Here is a 27,908-nt window from a genome sequence, read left to right as displayed (position 1 = left end):
GAACAAAGACAGGGCTTGATTTTTGTAAGCAAGCTTACAGAAGCAGAATAAAGACAGTTCATCAAAGAGTGACACGTCTTGTAATCTCTAGCACAGCTTGTGACCTTGCAGCTGCATCAAAGCAGAAACAGTAACTTATAAAACTTGCAAAATATTTATGGGGAGGGGGTAAAGGATTAAAAGAGGAACTTTGTTTTTCTTATCCTTATATTGAGGAGTGCTGGGAGAGTCTCCAGAGCACATTCCTTTTGGGTTCTGACTTCTTAGATAGTGTTATCAGGACCTTGCCTGGGCCTGGGCTCTGTCTGTTACTGTTTTTTGGGATGAGACAACCTAATATAGGAAAACTTGTTTTTCTCTTTTAGTTTTTATTTCTTCTTTCTAATTTCTGCCTCACCACGGGAGGTTGAGAAGGGAGGATCACTTGAGGCCAGGAGTTCAAGACTAGCCTGGGCAACATAGTGAGATCCCAACTCTACAAATAATAGAAAAAAATTAGCAAGGAGTAGTAGCGTGTATCTGTAGTCCCAGCTACTCATGAGGCTGAGGTGGGAGGATCACTTGAGCTTGGGAGGTCAAGACTGCAATGAGCCGATTTGTGCCACTGCACTCCAGCCTGGGTGACACAGCAAGATCCTGCCTCAAAAGAAAAAAAGATTAAAATTGTAAAAGGAAACATTGAGGTGTTTTTAATTTTTGTAGTCACTTTCTTTTTTTTAATTTAAAAATTTTATTTACCATATATGTGTGTGCGTGTGTTTTTGACAGAGCTTCACACTCTTGTTGCCCAGGCTGGAGTGCAATGGTGCAATCTCAGCTCACTGCAACCCCTGCCTTCTGGTTCCAGCAATTCTCCTGCCTCAGCTTCCCAAATAGCTGGGATTACAGGTGCCCGCCACCACGCCTGGCTAATTTTTGTATTTTTAGTAGAGAGAGGATTTCACCATGTCGGCCAGGCTGGTCTCAAAGTCCTAACCTCAGGTGATCCACCTGCCTTGGCCTCCCAAGGTGCTGGGATTACAGGCATGAGCCACTGCACTCAGTCGATTTTTTGTGCTTTTTTGAGATAGAGTCTCACTTGCCCAGGCTGGAGTACAGTGGCACAATCACAGCTATCACATTAAAAAAACAACAAAAAAACGCCAGGGGCAGTAGCTCATGCCTATAATCCAAGCAGTTTGGGAGGCCACAGTGGGTGAACTGCTTGAGCTCAGGAGTTTGAGACCCACCTGGGCAACATGGCAAAACCCCATCTCTGCCAAAATGACAAAAAAAAAAAAAAAAAGGCAGGTGTGGTGGTGGGGACCTGTAGTCCCAGTTATTTGGGGGCTGCAGTGGGAGGATCACTTGAGCCAGGGAGGTTGAGGCTGCAGTGAGCCAAGATTGTGCCACTGCACTCAAGCCTGGGCAACAGAGTGAGACCCCATCTCGAAAAAAAAAAAAAGGCATTAACTTTGTTAGTCATTTAGAGACTCATCCTAGCTTTCTAGAGCATGTGGTCCCCAACTAGCTGTTATCATCACTACATACTGGCAGTGTGTTCAAGTTTTAGACCAAAAACTCCGGTGTGTTCTTGTAGCGTTTTGTAGTTTTAGCCTTGCAAAATAATACGTATAAGCAGCCTTAAAGCTTCAGAGGATAAGTTGGATACAGTGACCGCTTGCTCCCTTCCTCCCTTCCTTTTTCTTGAATATAGACATGTAAGAGACTACTCACTAGATAATGCTAGTAACATGGGAGATTATTTTAGGTGCATATACATCTTTTTAAATTTTAATAGGCATTTATTTTAGGAGCATTAGAATAAACATAGTTTACAAATTACGTTAGCATATAAACTTGGATGCTCCAAGAGGGACCCAATATTACAGTGTCTTAAGCAGAATAGTAATGTATTTCTCTCTCACATAAAAGTCCAGGTAGGTGGTCGAGGGCTGGAAAAGGCCCAAGCCTTCCTCACCTGGTCGCTCTGCTGTCCTTGACACAAGTCTCCCATTTCATGTCCAGGATGGCTGCTCCCACTCTAAGCATCATGTTTTCATTGTAGCCAGCAAGGAAAAGGGAAAAGAGGAAGGGAAAGGTACCACCTGCTCTGTCAAAGCAGATTCAAAAATAGCAGCCCTGGCTGGGTGCAGTGGCTCACGCCTATAATCTCAGCACTTTGGGAGGCTGAAGCAGGTAGATCACTTGAGGTCAGGAGTTTGAGACCACTCTGGTCTACATGGTGAAATCCCATCTCTACTAAAAATATAAAAAATTAGCTGGGAGTGTTGGCGCACGCCTGTAATACCAGCACTTTGGGTGGCCAAGATGAGTGAATCACTTGAGCCCTGGAGTTCCAGACCAGCCTGGGCAACACGGTGAAATTCTGTCTCTACTAAAAACACAAAAATTAGCCGGGCATGGCGGTGTGTGCCTATAATCCCAGCTATTCAGGAGGCTGAGGCACGAGAATCACTTGAGGTGGAGGTTGCAGTGAGCCCACATCGCGTGACTGCACTCCAGCCCTTGAGACAGAGTGAGACTCCGTTTCAAAAACAAAACAAAGCCGGGCGCCGTGGCTCAAGCCTGTAATCCCAGCACTTTGGGAGGCCGAGACGGGCGGATCAAAAGGTCAGGAGATCGAGACCATCCTGGCTAACACAGTGAAACCCCGTCTCTACTAAAAACTACAAAAAACTAGCCGGGCGAGGTGGCGGCGCCTGTAGTCCCAGCTACCTGGGAGGCTGAGGCAGGAGAATGGTGTGAACCCGGGAGGCGGAGCTTGCAGTGAGCTGAGATCCGGCCACAGCACTCCAGCCTGGGTGACAGAGCGAGACTTTGTCTCAAAAACAACAACAACAACAACAACAAAAAACATCTCCTGCTACTCCTCTTTCAAGTTTCTGTATTAAATTTAACTGGAAAGCATCTAGAGATTCCAAGAATAGGTGTTTTACAATTTTTAAAAATTATTTACTATTTTTTTTCTTTTTAAGCTATGCTATTAACTGAAATTTACTATTATTTAGCTATATTGGAACTGTTCTCAATACTGTGCAACCGAAACAAATAAGTAGACTCTTGAGGCTGAAGACAGCAACTGTTATCCATAAATTCCAATTTTGCATGTGTATCAAAATAGCTTCATTTTTCTTATTCACTATTTTTATTTACATAGTAAATGTTACAAATCTGAAACTTTAACATACACTGTGCTAATAAAATGCCATTTTAATTATTTTACATTGATGTTCCATGAGATTTTTATTATATTTATTATTTTTTAAAATTGAACTTCACCCTTTTGAAACAAAAAATTAAAAATTTTTGTTCACTCTGTTTGAACACAATAGACTAGGAACTCTTCCCTAGACAGTATTAGAAGGCACTTCCCTAGACAGTGTTACAGGCATGTGCCACCAATGTTAGAAGAATTGGCAAGAAATGTCACTAGCAACTTTTAGCACTTTCCAGTGGTCCACACTCGGCCAAATAGTCTTCAAAAAGGAGGCTCAAATCAGGCCCCGTCCTGACCCCCAGGCACAGACCCTGGGGGGACCACCTCTGAGACACCACGTTTCTTGCCATCTGCGTCAACTTCCTGACAGTCTATCACGTAAGGGAGCAAAGGGATTTAACAGTCACTCTTCCACAGTTTAATTGTTTTGTCATTTTCTAGCGCGGCTAGAGGTGATGTTTTCTGTTGGGTGACAAGCTGTTGAGATCACACCACCTGTGTGGCCTTGTAATTTCTGTACAATCTCTTTCGTCTGAAGGTTCCAAATGTAAAGAAGGTTATCCTCCGAGCCAGACACAATCTGCTTCCTGCCAGTAACAGAGAAATTGGCAAATATGCAGTATTTCTCATTCTTGTGGCCAGTGTACATCTTCAGGCACTTCCCGTTGCTGTAGTCCCAGAGCTTCAGAGTGTTGTCCAGAGTGGCAGCCAGGATGTATCTGCTGTTCTGGGAGAACTTCACGAAAGACACAGGTGGGTTGTCATCATCAGTGAGCGTCTTCAGGCACTGACCCGAGGCAGTGTCCCAGATGGACAGAGACCATCATAGATACTTGAAACTATCAAGAATCCATCACAATTAAAATGAATGGCTGAGACTGGATCTGAGTGAGCTGGCAAAATCTTGAGGCACTTCCCTGTTTTCACATCCCATATCCTCACACTTTCATCAAAGGATCCTGAGACAGTAAGGTTGGACTGGGGATTGAAGTTACAGCAAAAGACATAATTACTGTGTCCCTTCAGGGTTTTCAGACACTTTCCCGAGCTCACGTCTGGTATTTTGTATCTTCAAGGTTCTGTCATCTGAGGCGGAAACAAAAAGGTTAGAATATGAGGACCAGGCTACATCGGATATTCCCAGCTTGTGACCAGACGGTTTTCTCAAATTTCCCGTCATATGTACCCCAAATTTTAATGAGTTTATCAGCAGATTAACTTGCCAGCCACTCTCCATTCGGGCTGAATTTCACGAAGGACACTGCGTTGGTGTGGACAGCAAGGGTGAACTTTAGAGCATAGTTTGGCTCCAGGGGTGTAGGCTTGCTCTGAGTGGTGGATGACGAAGGGGTCCGCTGTGCTCTGGTGGCCTCTTCTCCTCGGTCGCCATGGCTCTGACGCTGGCCGCACAGGGGACGTGGACAGAGGGTCCTGGTGACAGAGGCAGTCTGCCGGGCCGCCGTGGCAGGCCGGGTGCTCGGGGCGTCGGCGGACCCCGCCTGGGCGGCAGCGAGGACTATTCATTTATATTTTTTGAGACAGTCTCACTGTGTTGCCCAGGCTGGAGTGTAGTGGTGCATTTTCGGCTCACCACAACCTCTGCCTCTCCGGTTCAAGCGATTCTTGTGCCTCAGCCTCCTGAGTAGCTGGGACTACAGGCACGTGCCACCACGCCCGGCTTTTTTTTTTTTTGGCGGAGTCTGGCTCTGTCGCCCAGGCTGGAGTGCAGTGGCGCGATCTCGGCTCACTGCAAGCTCCGCTTCCCGGGTTCACGCCATTCTCCTGCCTCAGCCTCCCGAGTAGCTGGGACTACAGGCGCCGGCCACCTCGCCTGGCTAGTTTTTTTTTTTTTAATTTTTATTTTTAGTAGAGACGGGGTTTCACCGTGTTAGCCAGAATGGTCTCGATCTCCTGACCTCGTGATCCACCCGCCTCAGCCTCCCAAAGTGCTGGGATTACAGGCGTGAACCACCGCGCCCAGCCCGGCTAATTTTTTATATTTTTAGTAGAGACGGGGTTTCGCCATATTGCCCGAGCTGGTCTCGAATTCCTGACATCAGGTGATCCGCCTGCAACGGCCTCCCAAAGTGTTGAGTTTACAGGCATGAGCCACCCCGCCCGGCTGAGAATTTTATTTCACCCAGTGATTCTCTAGCTAACAAATGTTTAACTGCCATTGGCCTACACTGTGCAAAAGGCCTATTAGATAATATCTAGAAATGTCAAAAAAATTAGCCTGAAAAGTAATCCATTTTTTTCCTGTAAAATAAGTTAAGGTAGCTTGAGCTATTTCTATTTTAAGTTGGTAAGGTTAGGCCTGGTGGTGGCTCATGCCTGTAATCCCAACACTTCGGGAGGCCAAGGCGGGCAGATCGTTTGAGGCCTGGAGTTCGAGACCACCCTGGCCAACACGGTGAAACCCCATCTCTACTAAAAATACAAAAATTAGCTGGGCGTGATGGTAGGTGCCTGTAATCCCAGCTACTTGGGAAGCTGATGGAGGAGGATCACTTGAACCCAGGAGGCAGAGGTTGTGGTGAGCTGAGATCATGCCACTGCACTCTAGCCTGGCAGAGTGAGACTGTTTGAAAACAAAAGAAATAGGGTTAAATTTACATCCCAAAATGTACTCGGATCTATAAAGACATGCATTACGTTTTTTTTTTTTTTTTTGGAGAAGGAGTTTCACTCGCCCAGGCTGGAGTGCAATGGTGTGATCTCAGCTCACTGCAACCTCCACTTCCCAGGTTCAAGGAATCTCCTGTCTCAGCCTCCTGAGTAGCTGGGATTACAGGCATGCGCCACCACACCCGGCTAATTTCTTATTTTTAGTAGACAGGGTTTCACCCTGTCTTGAACACCTGGTCTTGAACTCCTGACCTCAGGTGATCCACCTGCCTTGGCCTCCCAAAATGTTGGGATTACAGGCATAAGCCACCATGCCTGGCCCATGCATTACTTAAAAAAATTTTTTTTGAGACAGTCTCTGTCACCCAGGCTGGAGTGCAGTGGTGTGATCTCGGCTCACTGCAACCCCTCCGTCAGGTTCAAGTGATTCTCCTGCCTCAGCCTCCCAAGTAGCTGGGATTACAGGCACGCACCACCACACTCAGCTAGTTTTTTGTATTTTTGGTAGAGATGGGGTTCTCACTGTGTTGCCCAGGCTAGTCTCAAACTCCTGAGCTCAACTGATTCGCCCACCTCAGCCTCCCAAAGTGTTGGGATTACAGGCGTGAGCCACCACATCTGGCGAGGACATGCATTACTTTTGTAATCCTGGCTCGTTATAAGAATTCAAAACAGAATTGGCTATCCACTTTATGTATTTTACAACATGGCCACCTAAAAGTGTCCTTTTTGATATGCAGAAAAAGTAGAAAGGCAGGATTCAGTCAAAAGATGAATCTCTGAGTTATTAGTATTTTGGAAGGAAATTCCTTTCTCAGGTCTTTATCATCATATAACACAACCAATGTGAGAAATGAAAGGAATAGTGCATGTGGATTTAGCAAGCTACTATACAAATAAGGGTTAATATTTCCAGGTTCTATTTCCATGCCTTAGGCAGCATTATGGCCTTGGTTTTTTCAGAGGGACTAAATGTGATCAGCATAAAACGATTTTGCAGGTTCTGAAGTAGTCACACCAATGTAAAAAATTAACATTTACATTTTTTTTTTTTTTGAGACAATCTCACTCTGTCGCCCAGGCTGGAGTGCAGTAGCACGATCTCACCTCACTGCAATCTCCACTTCACAGGCTCAAGTAATTCTCGTGCCTCAGCCTCCCGAGTGGCTGGGATTACAGCCACCTGCCAACCCGCCTAGCTAATTTTTGTATTTTTAGTAGCAATGGAGTTTCACCAGGTTGGCCAGGCTGGTTTCAAACTCCCAACCTCAGGTGATCCGCCCACCTCAGCCTCTCAGAGTGCTGGAATTACAGGCATGAGCCACCACGTCTGGCCAACATTCACTCTTAAGCCTTTCTAAATTATTCCAATATTATAAGGACAAAGGTTAATCATAACTGATCACAGTTTCAACCTATGAAACTGTGATTATGTTACTGTGACTGTTCCATCACAGTAACAAATGAAGTTTTTATTTTTCATAAATGAAATGTAATGATGATGTTAACAGTGGACTGGAAAATCTGGAAGTTTTTGTTTTTTTTGAGACAGAGTCTGGAGAGCAGTTACAGTGTCCAGGCTGGAGAACAGTGGCACCATCTCAGCTCATTGCAACCTCGCTTCCCAGGTTCATGTGATCCTCTCACCTCAGCCTGAGTAGCTGGGACTACGGATGCATGCCACCACATCTGGTTAATTTTTAAATTTTTCTGTAGAGATAGGGTCTCACCATGTTGCTCAGGCTGGTCTCAAACTCCTGGGCTCAAGTGATCTGCCCGCCTTGGCCTCCCAAAATGTTGGGATTATAGGTGTCAGCCACCATGCCTCGTCTCTGGAAGTTTTTAATGCATTTTAAAATTATTTAACAGAAAATTCTTACAAAGATATTTTAAGATTACATCACAGCAAGCAACTGTTTATTGGGACAAAGAAGATATACAAAAAGCCAAATGAATTACTGTAATTAAATCTATAGTTTATTGACTTTTTTCCTTTTTATTTATTTATTTGAGATGGAGTTTTGCTCTTGTCACCCAGGCTGGAAGGCAATGGTGCGATCTCGGCTCACTGCAACCTCCCCCTCCCAGGTTCAAGTGACTCTTCTGCCTCAGTCTCCCGAGTAGCTGGGATTACAGGCGCCCGCCACCACGCCCGGCTAATTTTTGTATTTTTAGTAGAGACAGGGTTTCACCATGCAGGCCAGGCTGGTCTCGAACTCCTGACCTCAGGTGATCCACCCGCCTCGGCCTCCTAAAGTGCTGGGATTACAGGCGTGAGCCACTACGCCTGGCTACTGACATTTTTTTGTTTTAAGCAAAGAGGTGGGGTACATCTACTGTAGTCCAGGCATTCTGGCACCACCTCTGTTATTAACTAGAATCAAATTTTAAAAATTTCTGTGATCTTGAAGGTCTTGAAGTTTTAGAGGGTTTTTGTTTTTCTTTTAGCCACTAGATTTTTCAGGAAAAATTCACCTATTTAGGAAAAAAGAAAACACATTAATATCAACTTAAAGTAAATAACAGTGAGACAACTATTTGAAAATTATATTTTTGGTGTTTCCCCTTTGAAGAAGACATTTGTATTTAGTGACACTTCCCTCTTCTCAGACCTCAATGGCAATATTTTTCTAACCTAAATATCCCCTATATCTTTGGCCTTTCTCCCCGGCAATAATGACTAGAGTCTCCTACTACTATTCTTTCTAGTAACTCAATATTACGAAGGGTGGCCCTACTGTATACATGGGTCTGCACATTTATTCTACTTTATGTGCACTATCTATCCCTCATCACTGTCAAAGTATTGCTCTTGGCAAAATTCACTTCCAAGAGCAATTTTGCTACATTATTAGGCTGGATCTGATGTTTATAAAACAGACCTCGTTGCAGTTGAGCAGACGCATCTGATGGAATCTCTTTAGCTTATTCCCCTCTAGGGAAGCAAGAGCTCTTCGTTTGTAATGGGCTTTCTCTCCACCGCCTGAGTTGTGCCTATGCAGTAAGTTAGCAGCTTAGAGGGCACATTCTCTTTTTAGGCCATTAGCATTCCATTTAGTCTATTGCTCTTACAGCATGACTCCATGCTTATTGGTAGAGCACAGCACTGGAGGCCTGATTTTACGAGGAGTCTGATTAACTTCTCTTTGCCATCTTACATATGAGTAGAACTGTGATGAGTGTATCTACATATAATCTCTGCAAATCCCAAGGCTCATAACCCAGCCAAGTAATCCATGCTGCTCCATACCTCCTCCGAATGTCGTGGGAGTAGCACCAACTTTATCAGACCCTAATCCATCATTTTAGTCTAATGCTCATCATGTACCAGAATTTGATCTTTTCCTGGTAATTTAGAAAGCATCAAAAAGTCCGTAATTTACTTCCTTTTATATGTTAGAAATTTTTCTTTAACAAAAGAAAAACTCCTTTCCAAGGATATTACTCTAACCATTCTAGAAGCTGATAGTGGTTCTATCCTTCATATGTATTTTTAGCTTGCCAGCAGTGCTGCTTGAAGACTAAATCACTTGCGATTACTGGTTTTCAAAATCCTCACATCCTGTCAGTCAGTGCTGAATCAAATTCTTGGGTTTTCAAACTATGATGAGCTATTAGTTCATTAAAATGTTTTAAATTACTATTTTTATTTATTTATTTATTTTTGAGACAGGATCTCACTCTGTCACCCAGGCTGGAGTGCAGTGGCACGATCACAGCTCAATGCAGCCTCAACCTCCTGGGCTCAGGTGATTCTCCCGCCTCAGCGTCCTGGGTAGCTAGAACTAAAGGTGCGCACCACCACCCAGCAAATCAGCCACCCAGCTAATTTCTGTATTTTTGTAAAGATGGGGTTTTGCCATGTTGCCCAGGCTGGTCTTGAACTCCTGGGCTCAAGTGATCCACCCACGTCAGCCTCCCAAAGTGCTAGGATTATAGGCGTGAGCCACTGCACCCGGCCTTAAATGTCTTTATAGGAACATACTGAATATTACTAATACTGGAGCATTAATTTTTTCAAATAGAATTTGTTTAATTTAAACATATTTAAGATTTAGACTCCAATATACAAAGCAATCATTTAAAACATCATCACTTTAGATCAAAAAAAAAAAAAAAACCAAACCTAGCTTATTTATTTATTTATTTTTGAGACAGAGTCTCGCTCTGTTGCCCAGGCTGGAGTGCAGTGGCGTGATCTTGGCTCACCACAACCTCTGCCTCCTGGGTTCAAGCAATTTTCCTGCCTCAGCCGCCCAAGGAGCTGGGACTACAGGCACACGCCACCATGCCCAGCTAATTTTTGTAATTTTTTTTTCTTTTGGAGATGGAGTCTTGCTGTGTTGCTAGGCTGGAGTGGAGTGGCAGGATCTTGGCTCACTGTAACCTCCGCCTCCCGGGTTCAAGCTATTCTCTGGCCTCAGCCTCCCGAGTAGCTGGACTACAGGTGCGCACCACCATGCCCAGCTAATTTTTGTATTTTTAGTAGAGATGGGGTTTCACTATGCTGGCCAGGATGATCTCGATCTCTTGACCTCATGATCCACCCACCTCCCAAAGTGTTGGGATTACAGACATAAGCCACCGTACCCGGCCTAAATTTTTGTATTTTTAGGAGAGATGAGGTTTCACTATTTTGGCCAGAATGGTCTTGAACTCCTGACCTTGTGATCTGCCCGCTGCGGCCTCCCAAAGTGCTGGGATTTCAGGCATAAGCCACCACGTCCGGCCAATACCTAGTTTATTTTTAAAGAGACAAGGTCGGACAGGTGTGGTGGCTCACACCTGTAATCCCAGCACTTTCAGAGGCCGAGGCGGGCGGATCACAAGGTCAGGAGATCGAGGCCATCCTGGTTAACACAGTGAAACCCCGTCTCTACTAAAAATACAAAAAATTAGCTGGGCGTGGTGGCATGTGCCTGTAGTCCCAGCTACTCGGGAGGCTGAGGCAGGAGAATGGCGTGAACCTGGGAGGCAGAGGTTGCAGTAAGCCAAGACTGCACCACTGCACTCCAGCCTGGGTGACGAAGAGGGACTCCACCTCAAAACAAAAAAAAAAAAAAAAAAAAAAATAACGGCCAGGTGCAGTGGCTCAAGCCTGTAATCCCAGCACTTTGGGAGGCCGAGACGGGCAGATCATGAGGTCAGGAGATCAAGACCATCCTGGCTAACACGGTGAAACCCCATCTTTACTAAAAAAATACAAAAAACTAGCCAGGCGAGGTAGCGGGTGCCTGTAGTCCCAGCTACTCCCGAGGCTGAGCCAGGAGAATGGCGTAAACCCGGGAGGCGGAGCTTGCAGTGAGCTGAGATCCGGCCACTGCACTCCAGCCTGGGCGACAGAGAGAGACTCCGTCTCAAAAAAAAAAAAAAAAAAAAAAAAAAGAACCATCTAAAAAAATAAAAAATAAAGAGATGAGGTCTCACAATGTTGCTCAAGCTCTATTTGAACTCCTGGGCCCATGCGATCCTCCTGCCTCAGTCTCCCAAGAAGGTGGGACTATAGGCACACACCACCTCACCTGGCCTAGCTGTTTCTTTATTTTATTTTTATTTTGAGACACAGTATCTTGCTGTGTCACCCAGGCTAGAGTTGTAGTGACATGATCATAGCTCACTGCATCCTTGAACTCCTGGGCTCAAGTAATCCTCCTGCCTTCCAAAGTGCTGGGATTAGAGGCATGAGCCACCTTGCCTGGCCTCTTTATTCTTTTTTTTTTTTTGAGATGGAGTCTTGCTCTGTCACCCAGGCTGGAGTGCAGTGGCATAATCTCGGCTCACTGCAAGCTCTGCCTCCTGGGTTCACGCCATTCTCCTGCCTCAGCCTCCTGAGTAGCTGGGACTACAGACGTCCGCCACCATGCCCGGCTAATTTTTTGTATTTTTAGTGGAGACAGGGTTTTCACTATGTTAGCCAGGATGGTCTCGATCTCCTGACCTCGTGATCCCCCAGCCTCCCAAAGTGCTGGGATTACAGGCGTGAGCCACCGCACCCGGCCAGCCTATTTATTCTTAATAATTGTAATTGTTAAGTCCAACTGACAGGGACATCATAAACACTTTCTAGATTAAATTCAGTCTTCAGATATGTTCTATGGATCCTCTGACAATCATTATCACGTGACTTTTTATCCCTTGGAAACTGATTTGATTTTCATAAATCAATTCAAGCTATTGATTAAAATAAGAGCTGAAATTCCAAAGGTAAAAAAAACTGCATTGTAGCTAGTAAAATCACTAAATGTTTCTTTTTTTTTTTTTTTTTTTTTTTTTTTGAGACGGAGTCTGGCTCTGTCGCCCAGGCTGGAGTGCGGTGGCCGGATCTCAGCTCACTGCAAGCTCCGCCTCCCAGGTTCACACCATTCTCCTGCCTCCGCCTCCCAAGTAGCTGGGACTACAGGCGCCCGCCTCGTTGCCCGGCTAGTTTTTTTTTGTATTCTTTAGTAGAGACGGGGTTTCACCGTATTAGCCAGGATGGTCTCGATCTCCTGACCTTGTGATCCGCCCGTCTCGGCCTCCCAAAGTGCTGGGATTACAGGCTTGAGCCACCGCGCCCGGCCAATCACTAAATGTTTCTACGGAGAAAAATAATCTTATGGATATTTTTCTGTTGCCTCTGGGGGAAAAATACAAAGAAATGTAATGACGCAAGCAATACTATCAAACAGATACTTTTCAGTGCTTAAATTGATTGAAATTGGTCGTCTGGAGATGCAGCTGGCATCATTTCCAAATAAATATGTATTTCTCAGAAAACCCTATTAGATGCTTGACATGCTCTGTCATATCTGAATAATCTACTACTGAAATCTACACATAGAATAAATCAATAAACTAATTGTTTCTGCTTTTACTATAGTAGCTGAGTTACAAAGCAGGGGGCTGAATTTGTTTAAGAAACAAAGGATTAAGAGAAACTTTTCCTTAACATGGTCCCCATGGAGCAAAGCTCCTAAGCATGTTCCAGGAAAAAAAACTACGCCCTCTACCAAGACCACCAAAGGCATTACAATTTGTCAAGAGTTTTAGTGATTGGTGGTAGAACTTAATGTGGAAAGTTAATGGCCTAAATAAAACCATGCCCTGCAATCTAACTTACCTGCTTTATATGAAGAACGCACCAAAGGGCCACTTGCAGTATAATGAAATCCAAGTTCATTTCCTACTTTTTCCCAGTATTGGAATTTTTCAGGAGTAATATATTCTTCAACCTAGATTTAAATAATTACTTCTGATCAGATTTTAGAATTCCTCTTTGATTCTGCAGAAAGTCTATACCCATTTATGCAGAACGCTGTTCACTGCATAATTTATCTTGCCTCCACCCCCAGGCTTTTGTCCTCTCCCTCCTCCCTGTTTACTGGTTACTTATTGGCCACTCTACTGGGATGTAAATACAGGGAATTATAGAGGCAGGGAAGCATATCAATTTTGTGCTACATTGGCTATTCCAAAGGACAGAAAAAGAAGAGATTATCTATAGAGATTATTTATCTATATTTTTCCTTCATTAATAGGTAAATTCAAGAATTACTCATGCCTATCTGATTCTTGAGGACAAGACTGTCTTACTCAATTTGTATCTTCTGCTTAGCACTGTGACTGGCACATGGTCACTGCTCAACACAAGCTTCTTGAATGAATGGATAAACGTCCATGATAGAAACAGAAACAATGGTTTCCCATTCTTACTTCGCCTCTGGCTCTAACATAACAAAAAACAAATTACACAATAACCAAGTGTAAATGAGTGCCATTTCCCAACTTCTAAATTCTTTTTCTCTAGGTTCACTTGAGTTGTGAAATTTGTGGAGAAAATGGGGGAGGCAGCAAATATGTGCCAATGTAGCTGATTTATGTAGATAATAAAACTGGGACTTACTAGTATACAGCTGACCCTTGAACAACATGGTAACTGCACAGGCCCACTTATGTAACATATAAAATGTGTGTTAATTGACTGTTGTTATTGGTAAGGCTTCCGGTTAACAGAAGGCTATTAGTAGTTATGATTTTTTGGGAGTCAAAAGCTATACATGGGCTGGGCGCAGTGGCTCACACCTGTAATCCCAGCACTTTGGAAGGCTGAGGCGGGCGGACCACCTAAGGTCAGGAGTTCAAGACTAGCATGGCCAAAATGGTGAAACCCCGTCTCCATTAAAAATATTACAAAATTGACCAGGTGTGGTGGCTCACACCTGCAATCCTAGTGCTTTGGGAGGCCAAGGTGGGTGGATTGCCTGAGCTCAGGAGTTCAAGACCAGCCTGGGCAACATGCCAAAATTCTGTCTCTAAAAATATAAAAAAGTTAGTCAGGTGTAGTAGTTCATGCCTGTAATCCCAGCTACTCAGGAGGCTGAGTCATGAAAATTGTTTGAACCTGGGAGGTGGAGGTTGCAGTTAGCTGAGATTGCACCACTGCACTCTAGTCTGGGTGACAGAGCGAGACTCTGTGTCAAACAACAACAACAAAAATATCTATATCTATATCTATATCTATATCTGTATCTACAGATATAATTTAGCCAGATGTAGTGGCACCTGTCTGTAGTCCCAGCTACTCAGGAGGGTGAGGCAGGAGAATCACCTGAACCCAGGAGGCAGAGATTACAGTGAGCCGAGATCGTGCCACTACACTCCAGCTTGGGTGACAAGAGCAAAACTCCGTCTTAAAAAAAAAAAGCAAATCAAGATACGTGTACCTTAAGATGACGCCTTGTTGGCTGCATATATTGTCCTAAAGTCAAGCAGTCTACATCTGCCTCACGAAGTGCTGTAGGAAGAAAAGCACAAATTACGTTAGCAAATACTTTAATTGTAGACCTAACCATAATTTTCCTGAGGAATATTTAAAAACGGTGTGAACTTTATGACAGTCCATAATCCTCATGTTGGGGAATAAGATAACACCTATTCATTCAAAAGTATTATGTGCCAGGGACTGTGGTAAGGACTGAAAACAGTAATAATTAAGACAGTCATGTAGGGCATGTAGGGCTTATAGATACAAGGATAAATACTTCTAATAGTACAGAATAAATGTTAAAATAGTAGTGGAGGGTGTTTTAGAGTAGGAGTCTGTTTGGCAGAAAAGGTATGGGAAATAGTATATGCAAAAACCTGAATGCACCTATATTATAGAGCAAATATGTTGCATTAGGTTTTTACTCAATGCACAAGATATGCTATGGGGGCTGTGGTTTAAACTGTGACGTATCAGAACCTTTCTAATAAACTGCGTGCAATTTGGTAAACAGCAGCTCTTACTATATGAACTTACTACTCTTTGAACCACTAAATAATTACAAGCAATCTAAGGATCCTCTGCTAAAATTAAAACTTTTATTCCCAAAGTTTAAAAAGTCCAAGAATCACAAAGCAAATGGACTTATGGGACTAAGGTTCAGCAAAGTCTGAAGCACACCATGTTAGGTGACAATGCTAGAAGTAAGCTCTTTCTCAGAGGCTTGGATTAGTCTATTGATCTATGAACTGTCAGTGCCTGGTACCTGGCTGGCTCTCCAAAAGTGTCCAATGATAGAATGAGAAAAGTGAATGAAATCATGCTATCAGTGGATGCAAGGATGGGGAATAAAATGGGATATAAATTTCGTATCCTGAGCTTCATGCATGTCACTCCATGAAATCCCAAGAAAATTTATTTCCTTTGCTTTATTTTTTTTTTAACTTGTATTTTAGATTTGGGGGTGAATGTGCAAGTTAGTTTTCTTTTAATGCTGCTATTTATAACCATATACTTTGTTCTGAGAAGGGCCTTCAAAGTGAGTGAGTTCCTGCTATTACTCAAATTAGATGGGAAAGATTTTTTCATTTTTCAATTTCTTTACCTTTCATTGTTGCATATACTTGCTCATCATTCTCGCCTAAACCCAACATTATAGATGTTTTAGAAATAACATCAGGCTGAACCTTCTTGGCATGTTTCAGTACACGCAGGGACTGATCAAAATTGGCCCGAGGATCACGAACCTTACTGGAAAACAGCAGGACTGTTGTCAGCAAGAATTACAAGTTCAACCAAGTACATAGTTACGCAAGCAACCTGAAAGACCAGAGAAGTACATTCTGCACATTATCTTAAACCACATAGTTGAAAGGTAGCACTTATGCACAAATGCCTAACTGTTAATTTAGGAAAGAAAAGGCCTCATTGGGCTCCCTAGCTCTGCCTCAAGCCTGGGGCAGAGAAAAGTACAATGGAAGAAATTACTTCAGTTGATGCATTGGGAAACCAGAATTCTGAAGCGAAAAATTAGGAGAGAAAGGAAAAAAAAGCAGAAGAGAGTCTCTATGCTGAACAAAGAAAAAAATAAGCTGAACCCACGTCACAGGGTTGAAACTTTCATTTCTTTTCTGAAGACTAAGCTGCCCTCTGCTGGTAAGTACACAACACTGCCACCTCTTAGGTAAAGAAATGAATGATTCTGGAATTTTCACTGGAAAGGATCATGTTTCTTAAGTGAAACCAGGGAAACTGGCACCCACTGGTGGTGGTATCATGACAAGGTTGCAACAGGCTGTGTACCGTGGCTTAAATGACTTATCATTTAAGCCAAAAGGCCAGAAAGCTTCTGATGTTAAACCGCATTTCATTTCAATTCTAATGCAGCTTTATTTTCTGTAATTGTTTTTCATCAGACACTAGTTAACAGGAAAGAAACAAATTTATGAATTTAAAAATAACTGAAACTGACAATACAGAAATTACTTTTTAACAGAATTTCTCCACTGAAATTAAGTTATGGTCTCTACTGTTTATGATTTAGTGAAAATGATGGTTATTGTTTACTTTATTTCAGGTTCTATGACACAGATCATATGCAGAAGCTAATAAAATCACTGCTAAATGCTAAATTAAAGAAAAAATGATATTAATCTTGCCTGAAGCTTAAAATGTTCATTTTTCTAAAATTTGAATGGATGTGGATAATAATCCTTACTTTTTACATCAGTGTTACTTGCCAATAATTACTCTTAATTACTGAAATTATTAGGAGTAAGAAAGCATTGTGTCTACTTTTTAAAAAAAGTACATCTGAATGATATGAGTTTTTCTTTTTTTTTTTTTTTTTTGAGACAGAGTCTCGCTCTGTCGCCCAGGCTGGAGTGCAGTGACGGGATCGCAGCTCACTGCAAGCTCCACCCCGGGTTTAGGCCATTCTCCCGCCTCAGCCTCCCAAGTAGCTGGGACTACAGGCCCCCGCCACCTTGCCTGCCTAAGTTTTTTGTATTTTTTATGTTTTTTTTTTTTTGAGACGGAGTCTTGCTCTGCCACCCAGGCTGGAGTGCAGTGGCCAGATCTCAGCTCACTGCAAGCTCCGCCTCCCGGGTTTACGCCATTCTCCTGCCTCAGCCTCCCGAGTAGCTGGGACTACAGGCGCCCGCCTCGTCGCCCGGCTAGTTTTTTGTATTTTTAAGTAGAGACAGGGTTTCACCTTATTAGCCAGGATGGTCTCGATCTCCTGACCTCGTGATCCGCCCGTCTCGGCCTCCCAAAGTGCTGGGATTACAGGCTTGAGCCACCGCGCCCGGCCACAGTTTTTTGTATTTTTTAGTAGAGACGGGGTTTCACCGTGTTCGCCAGGATGGTCTCGATCTCCTGACCTAGTGATCCGCCCGTCTCCGCCTCCCAAAGTGCTGGGATTACAGGGTTGAGCCACCGCGCCCGGCCGAGTTTTTCTTTTTTTTTTGAAGTCTCGCTCTGTTGCCCAGGCTGGAGTGCAGTGGCACCATCACTATCTTGGTTTACCACAGCCTGCACCTCCCAGGTTCAAGCAATTCTCCTGCCTCAGCCTCCAGAGTAGCTGGAATTATAGATGCGCGTCACTACACCTGGCTAATTTTTTGTGTATTTAGTAGAGACGGGGTTTCATCATGTTGGCCAGGCTGGTCTTGAACTCCCGACCTCAGGTAATTCGCCCGCCTTGGCCTCCCAAAGTGCTAGGATTACAAGCGTGAGCCACGAGTTTTTCTTCTGCATCCTTCATTACATATATTAGTGCTGTATATACATGTATATATATGTATTTTTTTTTCTTTCTTTCTTTCTCTTTCTAGATGGAGTTTTGCTCTCGTTGCCCAGGCTGGAGTGCAATGGCGCGATCTTGGCTCACGCCTCCCGAGTTCAAGCGATTCTTCTCCTGCCTCAGCCTTCTGAGTAGCTGGGATTACAGGCATATGCCACCGCGCCCAGCCAAATATATTTTTGAAGCCTTTTCTTTAGAATTACAACCAAAGCAATTGCTCTAGTGTAATTTTTCCCCCCTTCGAAACTTTTTTGTGGGGAGGGGGAAACAAACAACTCATTGAAATTTGCAGTCTGATATTATTTAAAAAAAAAAAGAAAGAAAAGATGTTCATTATTTATGTGTATTAAAACACACAGTAACTGTTAGTAATATGATTATCACTTTAATGTTTATAATATAAAAATTAAGTATATTATAAATATAAAACTACAATAGCCGGGCGCGGTGGCTCAAGCCTGTAATCCCAGCACTTTGGGAGGCCGAGACGGGCGGATCACAAGGTCAGGAGATCGAGACCATCCTGGCTAACACGGTGAAACCCCGTCTCTACTAAAAATACAAAAAACTAGCCAGGCGAGGTGGTGGGCGCCTGTAGTCCCAGCTACTCGGGAGGCTGAGGCAGGAGAATGGCGTAAACCCGGGGGGCGGAGCTTGCAGTGAGCTGAGATCGGGCCACTACACTCCAGCCCGGGGGACAGAGCAAGACTCCGTCTCAAAAAAAAAAAAAAAAAAAAAAAAAAAAAACAATTATGCAGTACAAATATAGTGTTTATAATATAAACACTAAGTAACTGATATTGCTGGATGGAAATACTATTATGGATGATATTTATGCTGTTTTTGTTGGTGATATTTTCTGATTTTTATGTAATAGACATAGACTGAGTTTTCCTAAAAATCAAAAAAGAATAGAGTTTACTTTATAAAAGTCGATGGCAAAGTTCACCCCTGGAAAAGGTAAGTATATACGGCATATTTTGACCCACCTAACTTCCCAACATTACTTTGTACACGTATTCACCTCTGTAATTCTGGGACTGTTTCTACATTATGTGCATACACGTCTAATCCTGACAGAGCAACTTTTTCTATTGCTTTGAGATCACCTCGAAAATCAGGAGTAAGACATTCCACAAGGATTTTTGGATTCCTAGGGGGAAAAAAGAGAATTATCAAACAGAGAGAAAGCACTGACATACCTGTTGCTCAAAATAGAAATTATCAGTACTCATTCAGTATGTTTCAACACAGTAACCTTTAGAACTTTGCCAAGCAAAGTATGAACATACAGATGTTCATACAGGAACCATTATGAGAAAAAAAAAGCGGAACATTAAATACTATGTACACACTGGTTAAAACACACCTGTAGGCAAACTGAATAAAATTTCAAATTATATATAGTAGACTTTTAAACCTAATTTGAGTAGGTTTTAGAAAAAGTAAATAATTGTAAGAAACTAAAATATGAAATATTAAAACATTAAATATAAAACTTTACTCTTTGGAAAGTAAATTGAGATATTTCTTATATAAATGTATTATTTGATTGCTTTAATTTTGATTTCTTTAAAAAGTCATCAAATCATGCTCTCCTCCTTTCCTCTAGGCAAATATTTCACAAGTACTATGGGTTTTAAAAACTATTTTCTGGGTGCTGAGTCATGAGCTTTGTTAAACGAAGTACGAGCTAAACATTAATCTTCCTATTTATGTTGTGGCTATATCTATTCATCCAAGCTTTTTTTTTTTTTTTTTTTTTTGAGACGGAGTCTCGCTCTGTGGCCCAGGCTGGAGTGCTGTGGCCGGATCTCAGCTCACTGCAAGCTCCGCCTCCCGGGTTGACGCCATTCTCCTGCCTCAGCCTCCCGGGTAGCTGGGACTACAGGCACCGCCACGTCGCCCGGCTAGTTTTTTGTAGTTTTTAGTAGAGATGGGGTTTCACCGTGTTAGCCAGGATGGTCTCGATCTCCTGACCTCGTGATCCGCCCGTCTCGGCCTCCCAAAGTGCTGGGATTACAGGCTTGAGCCACTGCGCCCGGCCTTCATCCAAGCATTATAATGTGAACTGGGTCACAGAGCTGTTCCCTTTGACACCAGCAAAAATGACTGAAACAGTTGACAAACTTTTTCATAAACCCACTGGCAAAGTGTCTGGAGTTGCTTCCTGAAAGAACAGATGTAGAAAAGACTACATGTACACCCTTATCATGAACATACGAGATGTTCAAAGAACATATCCTATAATTCTGTTTTTTTTTTTTTTTAAATAAAAACAGGGTCTTGCTCTGTTGCCCAGTGCATCATAGCTCACTGTAACTTTGAACTCCTAGGCTCACACAATCCTTCTGCCTCAGGCTCCCAAGCAGGTAGGACTACAGGCGCATGCTACCACATCCACCTATTTTTTTTTAAATTTATTTTTTGTAGAGACAGCATCTCCCTATGTTGCCCAGGCTGGTCTTGAACATCTGGCCTCAAGCAATCTTCCTGCTTTGGCCTCCCAGAGTGCCAGAACTATAGGCGTGAACCACTATGCTTGGTTCTACTGCTTTTTTAAACTGCAAGCTAAGACCCATTGAAGCTTGTAAAATAAACTTAGTGGGCTGCAAACAGATTTTTCAAAAATGAACTATAGTAAATAGAAAACAGAAAATACTAGGGAATCATTTAAAAAATTTACTAAGTGTGCTTAGGTGCCAAACTAGTACTGAGTTGTAGAAAATTAGAATAATCCCAGCACTTCGGGAGGGCGAGGCAGGAGTATTGCTTGAGGCCAGGAGTTTGAGATGAGCCTGGGGAATGTAGCAAGATTCTGTCTCTAAAAAAAAAAATGAAAAATAAATTAGCCAAGCATGGTAGTGTGTACTTGCAGTCCCAGCTACTTGGGAGGCTGAGGCAGAAGGACTGCTTGAGCCCAGAAGTTTGAGGCTGCAGTGAGCTATGACCAGGCCACTGCACTCCAGCCTAGATGACAAAGCAAGACTGTCTCTAAAACAAAACAAAACAAAACAAAACAAAACAGGTTGGGTGCGGTGGCCCAGGCCTGTAATCCTGCACTTTTGGCTCAGGTGGGTGGATCAATTGAGGTCAGGAGTTTGAGACCCATTCTGGCCAACATGGTGAAATCCTGTCTCTTACTAAAAGTACAAAAAATAGCTGAGCGTGGTGGCATGGGCCTGTAATCCCAGCTACTTGGGAGGCCGAGGCAGGAGAAATGCTTGAACTAGGAGGTGGAGGTTGCAGTGAAATGGCGCCACTGCACTCCAGCCTGGGCAAAAGAGTGAGACTCCGTCTCAAAAAAAAAAAATCATTACTAAGAAGACCAGGTTTATACTTTTTAAAGAAAATTATTCAAAGTTTAGACTAATGCTCTAATATGAGGGAGGGATTCTATGGGCTAAAGGTCTATAGATAAGTTCATGTTACTGAGCCCCTAAAATTCTCTGCAAATATATATCTGTACATACAAATATGCTTTTTCCAAAGAAATGTGTACATAATTTCCAGTGAATTATCAGAAAACTATGAAACTCCCCAGAAAGTGAATAATCCCTGCTTCAAGGTAAAGAACTTAAACTGAACTCATGTGGGTCCAAAACGGTCCTTAAATTACACAAACAAATGCAAAAATAAGTACCTTTCCTTTAAATATGATACAGTCTTTGCAATGTGTTCAGCTCCCCCATCAGGCATATCTAGAAATAAAAGAATCCACTGCTGAAGATGATGTCACCATTTAGAGCCAATTTCTGGTAGAGGCCACGATGACACACTAACCATCTCGATCCACAGATGTCAGGACAACATAATCCAGACCCCATTCTGCAATTGCCTTTGCAGTATTGTAGGGCTCACTGGCATCCAGTGGAGGAGGATTTCTTGCAGTCTTAACAGAACAAAATCTGCAACCTCTTGTACATGTGTCACCCATCAACTAAAATAGAAATGTTACAGTTTAAATCAAATAGACAGATGACCCTTAAGGACATAATGTTGAGAGAATAAAGCAAGTTGCAAAGAATGCATACAGTTTGCTTCTGTTTATAAGAAATTTGAAACATTCGAAACTAAATGATAGTCAAGAAACACAAACATATGTGATACAACTAAAAAGAAAGGGAAATAATAAACTCAGCAATAAGAATAGTGTTCAGGGAAGAGAAAAGGGGATGGGATCAGGAAAGGACACAAAATTTAAATTTAAAAAACAAAGCAGGGTACAGGGGCTTGCTCCTATAATCCCAGCTACTCTGGAGGCTGAGGTGGGAGGATTGTTGAGAGTTTGAGACCAGCATGGGCAACACAGTGAGACCCTGTCTCTAAAAATTAGCTGGGTGTAGTGGCATGTACCTGTAGCCTCAGGTATTCAGGGAGGCTGAGATGGGAGGATCACCTGAGCCTAGAGTTCGAGGCTGCAGTGAGCTATGACTGTGCCACTGCACTCCAGCCTGGGTGACAGAGTGAGACCCCCATTTCTTCAAACAAAATAGAAACACAACTGAAAAATGGGATTCTAAAATACAGTTTAGGGGCTACAGAGGGGGATTCAAAGATAATGGTAATGTTTTAATCTCAAACTGGAGGTATGAAGGTGTCTGTTCTGTTATTCTTTATAACTTACAGTTTATAAGATACTTTTTTTTTTAAACAGGGTCTTGCTCTGTAGTCTAGGCTGGGATGCAGTGGCATGATCATGTCTTACTGCAGCCTCAACTTCTTGGACTCAAGTGATCCTCCCACCTCAGCCTCCCCAGTAGTTGAGTATACAGGCAAGTGCCACCATGCCCAGCTAATTTTTTAAAACTTTTTTTTGTATGGACAGGGTTTTACTATGTTGCCCAGCTGGTCTCAAACTCTTGGGTTCAAATGATCCGCCTGACTCAGCCTCCCAAAATGCTGGGATTACAGGCATCAGCCACTGCACCTGGCCTATGAAGACACATTTTATCTACTCAATAATCAAAAAAGATGATTTTAAAAGACATAAAATATGTAACAGATCAATGTGCAGGTCTCCATGAATGTGAAAACAGAAAGCACAGCTTCTTCTTGTAGAATATATTAAACAGAAAACACATAAAAAGTTAAGCAATCATGAATAATGTTTCCAAAAATTGATAGGAGAGGTATCTCAAGGCAGCGCGTGATTAACTATCACATAAATGAAAGAACCAATAACAGATTTATGCAGAGAAGAGTGAAATCACAACAGGTTGGATTATTCTATCAGGTTTTTTCTTAATATTTTTCATAAATGCAAATGTAATGAAAACTCTGACCAGAGATTCATAACACACATTTTTAGGAAGACAGAACATATTCCCTTTCAGTTTCTAGACTAAAGCTGTAGAGGCTGAGGCTGGCCCTACCATGATCGTGGCTGTGGCAGTGGCATATTCTCCACCTCCCCAACACTCTCCAATATTGGGACATCGAGCTTCCTCACATACCTGTGTACAAAAGGAAATGGAACACCATTAGGTTGACAATATCCACCAACTAAACAATTGGTGACTATGATTAGACATTTTAAACTGCTCATTGTTTACAACATATTTTGAAGACATCCACTATTCAAAAATGCTGTTAAGACCAAGTGCGCTGGCTCATGCCTGTAATTCCAGCACTTTGGGAGGCTGAGGCGGGAGGATTGCTTGAGCCCAGGAATCTGGTACCAGTCTCGGCAACATAGTGAAACCCCGCCTCTACAAAAAATCGAAAAGTTAGCTAGGCATGGTAATGTGCATCTATACTCCCAGCTACTCAGAAGGCCAAGGAGGGAGGATCACTTGAGCCTGGGAGGTCAAGGCAATTGTGCCACAGTGCTCTAGCCTGGACAACAGAGCAATGCCCTGCCTTAAAAAAAAAGGGGGGGCTGGCCGGGCGCGGTGGCTCAAGCCTGTAATCCCAGCACTTTGGGAGGCCGAGGTGGGCGGATCACGAGGTCAGGAGATCGAGACCCTCCTGGCTAACACAGTGAAACCCCATCTCTACTAAAAATACAAAAAACTAGCCGGGCGCGGTGGCGGGCGCCTGTAGTCCCAGCTACTCGGAGGCTGAGGCAGGAGAATGGCGTGAACCCGGGAGGCGGAGCTTGTAGTGAGCTGAGATCTGGCCACTGCACTCCAGCCTGGGCGACAGAGCGAGACTCCGTCTCAAAAAAAAAAAAAAAAAAAAAAAGGGGGGGGGGCTGTTAAACTGCCAAACTCTATATTAAAATTAGAGTGTGGTGAGCATGTCCTATAGAGGTGTACTCCCTTACACAATTATATAAGAATGGACAGACTTGAATTTTTATATTTTTAAAGATGGAGTCTCACTGTGTCGTCCAGGCTGGAGTGCAGTAGTGCCATTTTGGCTCACTGCAATCTCCACCTCCCGGGCTCAAGTGATTCTCCTGCCTCAGCCTTCCGAGTAGCTGGGACTATAGGCTGACACCACCAAGTCCAGCAAATTTTTTTTTTTTTTGTATTTTTAGTAGAGATGGGGTTTCGCCATGTTGGCCAGGCTGGTCTTGAACTCCTGACCTCAGGTGATCCTCCCACCTCGGCCTTCTGAGTGCTGGAATTATTGGTGTGAGCCACCACACCTGGCCAAACTCTCATTTTTAAATTAAAAACTTTATGAATGTATATACTTCATATGTGCAAACAGAAAAGTCTGAAAGAATATATACTGAACAGTTAAAGGTAAAAGAGCATGCTTTATATATGGCATTGTGTATGTGACATAGCTTCACATTTAATTTTATATTCTTTCCAATGAAACATGTATCTAATTTGCAATATAAAACAAACAAAGCTTTGTTTCCAAACTTGTAGGGCAAAAAATCTTTTTGTTTGCAGGAAAAATGATTCTAAATATATTTCCATTCCTGGTAGTAATGTATCACTTAACATATTTACTTTCTTTGTTATTATTTATATATTTATTAATAATTTTTAAGTTGTATAAATGTAGAAACATGGCTTTTGGTTAAGAGGAATAGTTTACACTTTGACAACTTACTGTATGGAGGTTTAAATTCCGCAAAGTGTTTTTCAGTTTATTGTAATTTTTCCCCATGGGAATCTCTGTCTTTAGCCATGGAGGTAGTCTTAACCTAAGGAAAGCCAAACATAACTATTAACAAATATGCTGCCAAATAATTACACAGCTTTGAAGTTAATTTCTTCTATTACAATTCCTAGTTAATACTTTTTCTATAATCTTAGAATAACTCTTATAATTTCTGTCATAAGAGTAAGAACACAGAATCAAATTCAGCCTTGCTCAAACCACTTTAGAAAACACCAATAATGGGGCCAGGCACCGTGGCTCACGCCTGTAATCCCAGCACTTTGGGAGGTCGAGGCAGGTGGATCACCTGAGGTCCAGAGTTCGAGACCAGCCTGACCAACACGGAGAAACCCCGTCTCTACTAAAAATACAAAATGAGCTGGGCGTAGTGGTGCATGCCTGTAATCCCAGCTACTCTGGAGGCTGAGGCAGGAGAATGGCTTGAACCCTGGAGGCGGAGGTTGCTGTGAGCCGAGATCGTGCCATTTGCACTCCAGCCTGGGCAACAAGAGCGAACTCCGTCTCAAAAAAAATAAAAAAAAAAAAAAGAAAACACCAATAATGGAGTGTAACAGGGCACTATGCTCATGTCTACCTTTTTTGCAAAGCCAGAGTTACGCTATTCTAATAAGAGAATGAGTTTTTGATATCTCATCCCTCATGAATGATACTGCCAAAAAGTACTCTATTTGTTTAGAGCGAGGTAAGATCACAACAGTGCACTGTCTGCTCTACGTTCTAGATTTCATAGTGGTTACTCAACGTAAAAAAGATCTAAAATTTGGAGTGGAGACTGTGAATCCTTGGTTCTCCATGACTTCCATCCACTTGTGATATAGAGGAGCTGGATTAAGTTCTCTCTCAACACAATCTACCTTCTACATAAAATTCCATAACTCTTTTAAATTAAGGTAAGGTATCCATAGGTCATATGTAAATTGACTAGGAGAAGTACATGTTAGATCATCAACACCTAGTAACCCAGATCTAACAGACTAGTAGCAAGGCAATAATCTCTACTCTGAAGAAGTTGGATGCCGGGTAGAAAATGGGGAGATGGCAGTGTAACATAGTAAGGGCACAGAGAAAAGAGAAAGATTCCAACAATTTCATCTGCTTACCTGTTCTATCTAGTTGTGGTATCACATCTTTCTAATGATTTTTAGCTAAATTTAACAAGTCTGATATAAAAAACAGATTCTAGGGCTTGGTTATATCTGAAAATAATGCACAACAAAGGAATGGGACGTTAAAATTATCTCAAATTTTCAATTACCTTTCTCCTTTCTGGCGTTTTAGGTTTCCTTTATATTCATCCCAGGTGCTCCTGTCTGCAAGATCACCAGATACAAAATCTTGAAGGTCTGGTCCATTCTGTAAGAGTTCCTTTTTTTTATCTGGCAAGGAACTTAACGGTCTGACTGGGCTGCATAAATATCTCCCAAATACCTAAAGAAAGAGTTCATTGTGACATTTATTTAGTGGAGTCCAGAATAATTTACTTTTAACCCATCATAACACCTAAAAGTAAGCCTTTTGGTAAAGCTAAAAAAGTGTTTCAGAAATTATGTCAAACTAGGAGCTCTAGTATTCTAGGGCATTAGAATGTAATATAAAAGATGACTGAAGGAAGCAAACCTAAAAGAGAGTAAGAGTTGACTGTTTACTACTGAGTTTAGAACAGATTTGGAAATCTCTGGAACTATCTAACATACATCAGACTTTCATGTACTCCACTACCAGGAACTACATGTTTGTCTTTCAACAAGATTGAACTGCAATAACTGAAGAAGGTGCCACAGTTCTGGTCCTGACTTGAATCAGGGGCGTTTAAAGTGAAGTGTGCAATAAATCTCTTGAGTTTTGAATAAGCATAATTGTTGAAAAGTAGGTTAATAATGCTCAGTTGGTTTCAGATAACTGGAAGGGGGAAAACCAAGCCTAACGTTTTTACCTTTTTTTTTTTTTTGAGACGGAGTCTCGCTCTGTCACACAGGCCGAAGTGCTGTGGCGCAATCTCGGCTCACTGCAACCTCCGCCTGCCGGGTTCAAGCGATTCTCTTGCCTCAGCCTCCCGAGTAGCTGGGATTACAGGCGCGCGCCACCACGCTCAGCTAATTTTTGTATTTTCAGTAGAGACGGGGTTTCACCACATTGGCCAGGATGAACGTTTTTACTTTCTAGGTTACGTTTTTTCTGTGTTTGAACATGGCAGTCAAGAACATAAGAAATCATGGTATTCGGCTTTTACATCTGAACACAAACATGCATGAGACAGCCAGAACACTACAAAATCCGCGAGTCTGCACATGTAACTCAAAAGAACCTTCGACAACTCAAAAGAGTGCCTGTTAGGGTGTTGCACGATTGCTACCGCACTTCTCAATGTCTGCAGCTAAAGCCTAGAGGACAGGTTTCTGTTCTCTGCGGCTAGAGTGGTGTCTCACACACAGTAAGAGTCCAACACAGAATAGCCATGTGGGGTGCTCACTGCAGTGCTCCATAAATATAGGGTACAAACCACTCTAAACAAAAAATAAGTCCTCAGTGCCGGCCCAGAGAGACTTTCAAACTGATGCCAGAGACTCTATATCAATATCTTGCGGCTGGTGGAAGAATGACATGAGATTACAAGAAAAATGTTTAAAACTGCCGTTGGCTAGAAGTAAATGCACTGACCTTTATTATTGGGCGTGGGCGCTCTGAAGGGATAGGATCCCCCCACCCCACGCCCAAACCCGCTCGCCCCGCGGCTCACCCTGGGCCCCAGGGTGCGGGCTGCATCCCCGCAGCGTAGAGACATTTCCTCTTTAGAACTAGCGCAGTGCAGGGATTGAGAGATCGCTAACTCCCGGGAAAGGACAGGTCGATAACACGTCGCTCCGTTTACGACAAACAGCCGAGCTGCTCCATGACTGGCTGCTTTAGCCTTACGTGGCGTCGCGCCC

General features: G+C 42.8%; 1 protein-coding gene and 1 pseudogene across 4 annotated transcripts; both read right to left on the bottom strand.

Annotated features, from left to right (window-relative positions):
• Positions 1–3,023: 3,023 nt before the first annotated feature.
• Positions 3,024–4,740, bottom strand: LOC117084889 (annotated as a pseudogene).
• Positions 4,741–7,735: 2,995 nt separating this feature from the next.
• Positions 7,736–27,876, bottom strand: LIAS (lipoic acid synthetase). Of its 4 annotated transcripts, none has more exons than XM_033214012.1 (11): positions 27,719–27,876; positions 26,237–26,409; positions 24,910–25,003; positions 23,271–23,351; positions 21,679–21,835; positions 21,539–21,596; positions 18,920–19,048; positions 15,697–15,842; positions 14,551–14,621; positions 12,948–13,059; positions 7,736–8,323 (listed from the first exon to the last, which is right to left on the bottom strand). In XM_033214012.1, exons 1-11 carry the CDS (start codon positions 27,761–27,763, stop codon positions 8,271–8,273), a joined length of 1,119 nt encoding a protein of 372 aa, XP_033069903.1. In that variant the 5' UTR covers positions 27,764–27,876; the 3' UTR covers positions 7,736–8,270. The 4 variants fall into 4 exon arrangements, with proteins under 4 accessions (XP_033069903.1, XP_033069906.1, XP_033069905.1 ...); XM_033214013.1 differs by lacking the exon at positions 7,736–8,323 and adding an exon at positions 13,421–13,553; XM_033214014.1 differs by lacking the exon at positions 18,920–19,048 and having other exon boundaries at positions 7,852–8,323.
• Between the last annotated feature and the right edge of the window lie 32 nt (positions 27,877–27,908).

The sequence above is a fragment of the Trachypithecus francoisi genome, unplaced genomic scaffold (genome assembly GCF_009764315.1).
Source record: "Trachypithecus francoisi isolate TF-2019V2 unplaced genomic scaffold, Tfra_2.0 Lachesis_group1, whole genome shotgun sequence".
In the NCBI taxonomy this organism is placed as follows: Eukaryota; Metazoa; Chordata; class Mammalia; order Primates; family Cercopithecidae; genus Trachypithecus; species Trachypithecus francoisi.
This window is presented reverse-complemented; position numbering and strand designations above follow the sequence as displayed.

Excerpts from the sequence above, each read along its gene's own strand:
- LIAS (XM_033214012.1), bottom strand. The coding sequence starts at position 27,763 with ATGTCTCTACGCTGCGGGGATGCAGCCCGCACCCTGGGGCCCAGG. Across the intron at positions 25,004-26,236 it reads AAACGCCAGAAAGGAGAAAG|GTTAAGACTACCTCCATGGC; the intron begins GTAATTGAAAAT and ends GGCTTTCCTTAG. Across the intron at positions 8,324-12,947 it reads GCGTTCTTCATATAAAGCAG|GTGAATTTTTCCTGAAAAAT; the intron begins GTAAGTTAGATT and ends TTTCCTAAATAG.